Source organism: Pantherophis guttatus, chromosome 18, assembly GCF_059756535.1.
Source record: "Pantherophis guttatus breed Tessera chromosome 18, ASM5975653v1, whole genome shotgun sequence".
NCBI lineage: Eukaryota > Metazoa > Chordata > Lepidosauria > Squamata > Colubridae > Pantherophis > Pantherophis guttatus.
In genome coordinates, this window is record NC_142080.1 from 1843128 (window position 1) to 1852772 (window position 9645).

The 9645-nt window shown below is 42.6% G+C and overlaps 1 protein-coding gene across 2 annotated transcripts; it reads left to right on the top strand.

The window, feature by feature from the left end:
- The first annotated feature begins 473 nt into the window (after nt 1-473).
- LOC117676301 (uncharacterized) lies at nt 474-3089 on the top strand. 2 transcript variants are annotated; one of them, XM_034435688.3, is made up of 2 exons: nt 474-557; nt 1535-3089. In XM_034435688.3, exon 2 carries the CDS (start codon nt 1575-1577, stop codon nt 2820-2822), a length of 1248 nt encoding a protein of 415 aa, XP_034291579.1. In that variant the 5' UTR covers nt 474-557; nt 1535-1574; the 3' UTR covers nt 2823-3089. The 2 variants fall into 2 exon arrangements, with proteins under 2 accessions (XP_034291579.1, XP_087736782.1); XM_087880656.1 differs by lacking the exon at nt 474-557 and adding an exon at nt 1251-1363.
- The last annotated feature ends 6556 nt before the right edge of the window (nt 3090-9645 follow it).

The window sequence follows — 9645 nt, forward strand, 5'->3', positions numbered from 1 at the left end:
TTGTTCCAAACATCTCTTTTTGGATTGCGTGCAATTAGAATGTATTCTGTTTTGAGCAGCAGTTTGGCGTATCTTTTCTCTCCAACCGTTGCAACAGCTTAGTTTGAAAATAAAAAGCAATTGAGTAGATAGAGAAGCACTTGAAAAATCCATTTGGGGAAAAAAAAAACAGAATGATTCATCCATACTTTCTTAAAACCCCTCTCCAAAAAAAAAAAAAAAGATTGAATCTTGAATTCATCAGAAGCCCCCTTGATGGGAGAGGCCCCTCAACAATCCAGCACTTCCGGAATTAACCTATTAGGTGGAACAGGTCATTAAATTGTTTGTGCTTCCTAAACTGAGTAGTGATGGAAGAAAGAGATATTGATCTCATATGACTTGCTAAACTTTCATGAGGCCAGCTGTTAGACATGCTAACTAAGTCACTCACCGTGATTGGGGGTGTCTCATTTCCCGTAGGAGAGGCTAAAAAGATGATATAAAAAGGTCCTCAGTCTCTTCAGTCATAAAACACTCCTTTGGGATTTCTTCATCCTGCTCATTTGTCCAACAAGGTAAGACCAAGCTCAGAAATACCCAATTCTTTTCTTCCTTGGTGGTTTTCTTTGCATGGATGCTGGAGGAACATCTGTGATAGATGCTAGCTCTTGAAATGGTTGGTTTGGAAAACTGAATGATTTTCAATGTGAGACTCTCTGAACAGTGAAGAATTTCTTCTAGATTGGAGAAGGAAACTGGGTTTCTTCAAACACTCCAACTTCCATTAGACCAACCAATGTAGCCGATAGTCAAGGATAATGGGATTTGGAATTCCAAAACTTCTGGAAGACGGTTCGTCATCCTAGTATGAGACAAAACTCCAAGGATGATTTTGTTGACATTTCTTCCATCTCTTTGCTGATCTTGATAGCTCATTGTAAGGGCTGGGTTTGGGATGTAACCAGACTATTGGGTGTACCTCCTGATTTCAGAAGCATGAGATTAGCATTGTCTGGTTGTATGTTAGCAGAGGGATTTCTCTCAATTCTCTTACATCTAAATGGTTATATGAGGACACTCCCTCATATTTATCCTCAGAGATTCTTTAAATTAGCAAGTGATGAAATTGTCTGTCAAGATGTTCCCTTCAAAACCTCATGTCTGCATGGGGACACAGACGGTTCAGCACTGGCAGTAGTAGCCATGTGATGTGCCTTTAGGAACACGATCTGGGTATTTTGATGCTGCCATGCTGTAACTAGCAATGTAACTTTAGAGGACGGTCGATGTGAACCAAATCTTCGAAACTGAATGGAAGCCTATTTCAACTTTGCATGACATAATTTGCTTCCCTTGAAAAAAGTGAAATAAGATAGAAAAGGTGAGCAATTTAAACAAACTTAAAGGAGAACAATTTATAAATTTGACCTCCTTAAGAGGCCCACTTTTTTATTTGAAGGGAATTCTTTTTCATATGGCCTGGCATTTATTCAAAACAACAGAGCCACCAAGATGCAGGAGCTGTATGATAACCTACGTTGTTTTCATCTAGGTGAACATTTATCAACCAAAACCACTCACTTCCAAAAAAGATGAGCCAACAAATTCAATCTAGTAGTTGCTGTGGCACTGGTGGTGGATCCAGCGGTCACTGCCATAGAAGAAGAGGCAGTGGAGGCTCCAGGTGTTGCTGTGCATGTTGCTGCTGTAGAGGTGGATCAAGACATGTGATGGTGGTATCTGGAAGCCAAGGATCATCCTGTTGCGGTGGCATCCAACAGATCCCGAGCTCCGGCTGCTGTGGTGGAAGTTCTACTGGAGTCGTCGTAGTACCAGGCGGCCAATCTTCTGGATGTTGCATTGGAGGAGGACTTGGGGGTGGGATTTGCCAGCAGAAGATTCCCTTGATTGGAGGTGGCAGTGGTGGAGGAATTTGCTGTGGTGGTGGATCAGGGGGTCAGACCACTATTGTAGCCGGAGGTGGTAGTGGCAGTGGATGCTGTGGTGGATCAGGAGTAGTGAAAGTCATTGGTGGTGGAAGTGGCAGTGGGTCCGGCTGGTGTGGAACTGGTGGTGGATCAGGGGGGCAGGCCACTGTTGTAACTGGAAGTGGTAGTGGATGCTGTGGTGGATCAGGAGTAGTGAAAGTCATTGGTGGTGGAAGTGGCAGTGGGTCCGGCTGTTGTGGAACTGGTGGTGGATCAGGGGGGCAGACCACTGTTATAACCGGAGGTAGTAGTGGATGTTGTGGTGGATCAGGAGGAGTGAAGGTCATTGGTGGTGGAAGTGGAAGTGGGTCCGGCTGGTGTGGAACTGGTGGTGGATCAGGGGGGCAAACCACTGTTGTAACTGGAAGCGGGAGTGGGTGCTGTGGGGGATCAGGAGGAGTGAAGGTCATTGGTGGTGGAAGTGGCAGTGTGTGTGATGATGGTGGATCAGGGGGTGTGAAGGTTATAGGTGGAGGATCCTCTGGAGGTGGAGGAAGCTTTGGGGATGTTAAAGTCATCGGTGGAGGGTCTGGTGGAATATGCGGAACAGGGGGAAGTTCAGGTGCAAAAGCTGTTGTAGTTACTGGAGGAAGCAGCGGGGCGTCTACTTGTTGCAGCACTGGGGGAAGCTCAGGCACGGTTGCAGTTGTAGGGACTGGTGGTAGTGGAGTTTCTGGTGGGAAAACCATTGTTGTATCAGGAGGAAGTGGTGGATCTGATTGTTGCAGTGGAGGAGGATCCGTTGTCATTGCGGGGGGCGGTGGTTCCTGCCAGACAAAATGTCCCATTGTTGTTCCACCCTGCATCGGGCAAACAAAACAGGTTTGCCCACTGCCACCCCACATAAAGTAAAATAACATACTGTTTTGGTGGGAAGGAACCTTGGTGAGCGTCCCTCTTGTTCTTATGATGTCTTGCTCAGCCAATGCACTTATGGGGTGTGGTATTGCATGTTCTTTATCGCCGTTTCATTTTCGACTATGTATGTCGGAGCATTTTAAAACTTGAGGGTTTGTGCAGCCCTGTGGTGGATGGGAATTAATGGCAACACCCGCTGAATACTTTGCTTGCATCTCCGTTTTTAGGCATCGGAGAAAATAAAGCTTGTTACAGAATGAACACATTGTTGTTGTCTTCTTACCTCATGCCATCAGTGCTGACAATTGTCTCACGTGTCTACCTTTTTCCAACACAAGTTTGCAAACATTTTTTTCCAAGTTCCTCTCATTCCACCTTCAAATGTGTATCGCTCAGTTGTGCATCTGTCAGCGCCATATGCCTGAATTCCCAAAATGATAAAACGTAGTAATAAGGATGCCTGCCTTTTTCATTGTTTCCAACTTTAAGTAAGTTTTGACATCACATTTTAAAAATTGGTGGGAAAGTGTGATTTGGGGGGGGCAGTTTCCCTGATCTAAACATTTTTGTTCACAATTTTGCTCTCTATAGAGAACAGGTTTCAATTGCCTTGCAGAGATTCAGGACTTCACAGTCCCAGAAACATATAATATGGCCTTAGATTATAACATTGATATCCATTCAGTTTTGGTCGCCACGATGTAAAAAAGATGTTGAGATTCTAGAAAGCGTGCAGAGAAGAGCAACAAAGATGATTAAGGGACTGGAGGCTAAAACATACAATGAACGGTTGCAGGAACTGGGTATGTCTAGTTTAACGAAGAGAAGGACTAGGGGAGAGATGATAGCAGTCTTCCGATATCTCAGGGGCTGCCACAGAGAAGAGAGAGTCAAACTATTCTTCAAAGCACCTGGCGGTAGAACAAGAAGCAATGGATGGAAACTAAGGACAGAAGCAATTTAGAACTAAGGAGAAATTTCCTGACCGTGAGAACAATTAATCAGTGGAACAACTTGCCTGCAGAAATTGTGAGTGCTCCAACACTGGAAGTTTTTAAGAAGATGTTGGATAGCCATTTGTCTGAAGTGGTGTACGGTTTCCTGCCTGGGCAGGGAGTTGGACTAGAAGACCTCCAAGGTCCCTTCCAACTCTGTTATTCTATTCTATTCATTCTCAGAATGCTTCCCAATCCCCAGTCAACTGGGGACATTAGATTGGAGAAAGACTGGTATGAAAGAATGCTAGGGTCTGACAATTTGACATGCAGACTGAGAGCTGGCCGTAAGATGAGCAGCATTAATTGCCATTGTCTCCTAAAACTTTGTCCTATAGGAAGACAGTTGAAATCTTTCAAGATACAATTCCAGAGTTTATTCTTGGAATACCAGCTCTACCACTGCTCAGCTCTCCACCCCCATCCAATCAGATAGGGTGGCTCCCTGTTTGGATTGGCAAGGAGAAATGCTGAATTAGACAAACTAGGAAGCCTTGTTTGGGATTGTGACCTCATTGGATGTGTCCCCGAAGCCATGAGTGACAACTGTAATCACATCCAAAGGCAGTAATTATATTTCTGCCATCATTTAGGGTTTAACAATGGATGGTGTTGCTGCCTATTACTCATGGGTAAGTTTCACCAATGACCTGGCAGCAAAAGTTTGCAGGATTATTCATCTACTTTTCCCATGTGGAGTTTTTCTTAAGGACACCAAAATAAATTAGTATTTCAACTAGCCAAGCTTCAGATTAACCAAATTTAGATTGTGGCAAGTTTGGTTGCCTGAAGATGTTTCACTACCCGACTAGGTAACTTCATCAGTGAATGTGGGATTCGCTCTCTGTTTATATACAGTAGTTTTCCCTGCCAGTGTTGTTGGGGATATGGTTTTCTCTTTGGAAGTTCCTTGATTAGATTATTGTTTTCTGTTCATTTGTCTAGTATTAGTCCCTGCTTATCTGAGTGTTAGGGACGCGGTGGCTTAGTGGCTAAGACACTGAGCTTGTTGATCAAAAGGCCGGCTCTTCAGCGGTTTGAATCCCTAGTGCCGCGTAATGGGGTGAGCTCCTTTGACTTGTCCCAGCTTCTGCCAAACTAGCAGTTCGAAAGCAGGTAAAAAATGCAAGTAGTAAAACAGGGACCACCTTTGGTGGGAAGGTAACAGTGTTCCGTGCACCTTTGGCATTTAGTCATGCCGGCCACATGACCATGGAGATGTCTTCGAACAGTGCTGGCTCTTCAGCTTTGATGGAGCCGAAATGGAAATGAGCACCGTCCCCTAGAGTTGGGAACAACTACCACATATGTGCAAGAGGAACCTTTACCTTTGCCTTTATCTGAGCGTTGCCTGCTAGAGAGGATTTCCTCTTTTTTTGTTTCCTTCTCAGCTTGTTGTTGTCTCTTTTGAATGGTAGGCAAATACAATTTATTTTTTGGGGTCCCTTGATGGTTTCATGCTCCAAGTAAACTCAACCTTTGTGTTCTTTCTCTCCAGAAGACCCATAATCAACATTCTCGCAATACGTTAAATCTGTTGGTTAAACAAAACCATTTTCTGGGTTTGCACAATTGCTGAATCCCAAAGTAATTGGATTTTGTTGTGAGGAAATTACCCACTTAAAGCATAACTAGAAGTCTCCAGTTTATCTGATGGTTCTTCTTGGTCTTCCACTCCCTCTAGTGATGCATGTCTGAACTTCATCCCTGGGAAAACAAGTTATGGTTTGCTGAAGAGCAAACTGGAAGGACCAGAAGTGGGAGGAACTGACAAGTGTTTACCAAACATCTGTCCTATTTAGCCTGTCTAGGAAGAACTATTCATTCTGACAACCAATCCAGACCCTACCCATCCACCAAACATGGAGATTTGCTGAGGCAGCCAGAGGTGACATTCCATTTGTATTTTATGAATATATTCTCAGTCCTTCTTTGAATCAAGAGAAATCCAGAAAGGGATGAAAGGTCTCAAAGAAGACCTACCCTATTTTTCCCTGCAATAAATCTAATTAATCAAATTTTGTGAGAACCCTAACCTTCTTGAATATGGCAACCAAGTTAATCAATAAACCATAATTAAGCAAGCCATGTCTTACAAAACCTGGATACCCGGTGGATGGGTCTTCTGTAGGTACATCATCTTTTGTCTATTATCCATTGAAAGATCTAAAAGGTGCCATCTGCCATTAACATTTTGAATAGGGAGAAGCTACAATCTTGGTGTCCGAATTAAACTATACTCTGATTTCCCCCTCAAAAGAGGTTGACAACAAGAGGAGAGACCTCACTGTTGATAAAATTGGGATCCTAAACTGTTGGAAGATGCCAATAGGCAGTTGTTTTTAGACCAGCCACCTTAAAACGTAAACCTGGCATCAATCAAGATCACGTGCCTCCACAATAAAAATATATTAAGAGTTGTTAACCTAATCTTGCATAGCTTCTTCTCTGGTAATATTGTACTACTAACTAGAGCATACAAAACATTTGCTAGACCAATTCTTGAATACAACTCATCTGTCTGGAACCCGCACTGCATATCAGACATTAATACAATTGAGCGAGTCCAGAGATATTTCACGAGAAGAGTCCTCCACTCCTCTGCTCACAACAGAATACCTTATGCCACCAGACTTGAAATCTTGGGGCTTAGACAACTTAGAACTACACAGCCTTCGGTCTAACCTAAGCGTAGTACATAAAATTATCTGCTACAACGTCCTAACTATCAATGACTACTTCAGCTTCACCCACAACAACGCAATAGATACACACTTAAGGTAAACTGCTCCAAACTCGATTGCAGAAAATATGACTTCAGCAACAGAGTGGTCAATGCCTGGAATGCACTACCTGACTCTGTGGTTTCATCCCCAAACCCCCCAAAACTTTAACTTAAGACTGTCTAGTGTCAACCTCACCCCATTCCTAAGAGGTCTGTAAGGGGCGTGCATAAGAGCACCAACATGCCTACCGTCCCTGTCCTAATGTCCCCTTTTATTCATAACCATCTCATGTATTCATAATCATGTTTATACTTTTATCTGTAATGTTATATATGCTTGACAAAATAAATTTAAAAAAAAATAAAATGCTACTGAAGCAACATTCTTGGCATCTGACGCCATTGGAACAGACCCAGATTGTTAGCACAATTAACTGTAATACATATTATTGTGCAAGATCCATAGTTTAAAGCTGGCATGCCCACACTGGTATGTGATATGCCATTACTCTAAGAAGTTGACAGCTCAGCCTACAATGTCCTGATTTGGCTAACAAATTCCTCCATTCTGTGAGGAGGTTAAAGGACCATAAAGAGAGTCTTCTGAACCACATGTAGCCCAACTCTCCACCCCAATCCTTCTTCTGGCCCAGCACACTTTTGGACCCCAACCTTTGCCATGATATTCAACACTAGCAGAAACATCAAGCCAGCTGTGATGTAGGAGAACCAGTGGCCTGCTGGTCATCAGAAAAATTGGCCCAGATTTATTGAAAATGACTCAGTTCTCTTCCTGAGGATACTTCACACCAACATGACTTAAGATAAATGGGACATCCAACCTGGAGGCCAGGCCCCTCAAATGCAATATGCTATAGATAATGGAGAATAAATCAGCTTTTGCTTCCATGTGCCATCTCTCCACATCCTTTCACTCACTCTATTAGCATGAGGTCGAGTACTTTGTGGTGTCAATTACACTGTCCACATGGTTTGTGAGATGGCGTCACAACATTTGTGGAATCACTGTGGTTCATGATGAGTCCTGCGTTGTCCAGCCCTGTGTTTGTTTGGATATTGCCCGTCACGGGAACACAGTGGAGTGTACTGTTATGACCATGGTCAGGTTGGTCTGTCATGTGAATCCCGTATCTAAAGTGATCTAGTTAAACCTACTGAGCAAACCCTACTACCCTTTCTAAATGAACCCAAGAGCTCCTGATGATTCAGAATCCACATCAAAACCCATCCTTCAAAATGGAGTCCCCACTCTCCTTACCCAGACTTTCTAACTAAAAGTTGACATTGGCCACTCCTCAACGACAAAGAAAAATTTGCAGGGCATGTTTTTCTGAGCACTCACATGCATGACTATCAAATGAATCCATGGTGGGCTTCCATAAATGTTAAGATTTGTGGGTTTTACCAGAAAGAGCAAAACAGCCAGTATCATAGGAATGTTTCAATCCCTTCCTTCTTCCTCTTCTTTCTTTAGCGAATCTATTTCATACGCTTGCATTTCGTTTCCATCCTTTTGGTCTCCTCTTCCTTTACCCAAATCTTCTCCAGAATTTTGCTTTCTCTTTGAGGATCTTCCTCCAAAAGGATTCATCCAAAATGCTCTCTCCCTTTCTTTTTCTTTTTTTTTTCTTTCTTTCTTTCTTTCTTTCTTTCTTTCTTTCTTTCTTTCATTCTTTCTTTCCATGTATATTGCAAACTTGTGCTTATTCCAGCTAATTTACAAACTTTTGTAGCTACTTAGATTAATTAGACGCCGCTTTGAGAAAAGAGGGTATGTGGGAATTAAAACATTCTTCCTGTGTCTTGAGGTGTCTTTAAGGAATCCGGTCACACCATCCCATTAAAACTACCTGTCTTGGGTGCCCATCTTTCATTCTCCCTGATGTTGGCCAACATTTCTGAGCCTTGATATATGGAATCTTTGACATAAGGCAATTACATTGCGCAGGCTGTTGTGATGGATGAAGACTCCAGTTGCAATACACAGCCCACTCCTTCCGCTTATTGGGTCATGAATTGGGCATTTCCCAGGAAGGCAGGCAGAGGAACCGTATAAAAATGCCTCACCGCAAGGACCTAAGCACACATTTGCGGTATTCCACCATTGCAAGCTTCTCTGCTGAACTTTGGGTAAGTCTACCAAAGCTTTGTCTTCTTATGGCTGGGATTGATGAGCTGGTTTAGGGGTAGAAACATAGTGCTTTCGAAAACTAAGAATATTGGACAGCAGATTCTGATGAGCAAGATTTATTAACTGTCTTATGGATTAGCAACATTGGCAGAAGAGAAGTAGATATGCACTACCAACAAGATAAATTATTCTAGTTTACGTTTGATATAAAGATATAGGATTTGAACCGGTCAATAGGTGCCAACATTTGCAATGAATTATTTATTGTCACTGTTACTCTGCCAGTAGCTCTGCATTATGGTTTGAGATACCATCTTTTCTTCCCCGGCTCTTCCTCTAGATACCTGAAATGACTGGGAAGAAGGGAGTAGAGAATTAGATAGCATAAACTGAATTTATTGTATTAAAAATGTTTGCCTCCTGCCCCAATTTCATGACTTTGAGCTGTTTACAACATGTATCAATGTGCAATAGCATATAGCTAATAGCCGACACCATCATTAGCATTGGTGATGTTACCTTGTTGGGTCATGAAATGTCTGCAAGAAATCAGCCAAGCTCAGAGAGCACCAAGGACCCCTCTTGTCAGCCCCCAGAGCTACAAATATTCTCTTTTATTGATGTATCATCTTTTTCCTGTCTTTGAGATATGTTGATGAGCATGTAATAACAAACTTGCAAGAATTGTAGACAGCATGAGCATGGAAACTTGTAAAAAGTTCTCACTGTCTTCCAAGACAACAGTACTTCCTAAGGTCCTTTGTAAAAAGTTACATTTCCAAGGGCGTCCGGATTGTAAGACTTAAGAATTAAAAAGACATTGAACTCAGTTTAAAATTCAGGTAGGAATCCAAGAAACCACATCTCTGTGTTGTTAAAAGTTTGGGAATGCTGGACGGGGCTTTCATAGCAGATGTATTTATCATTTCTTGCTTTGCCGCAGAA

Excerpts from the sequence above, each read along its gene's own strand:
- LOC117676301 (XM_034435688.3), top strand. The coding sequence starts at position 1,575 with ATGAGCCAACAAATTCAATCTAGTAGTTGCTGTGGCACTGGTGGTGGA.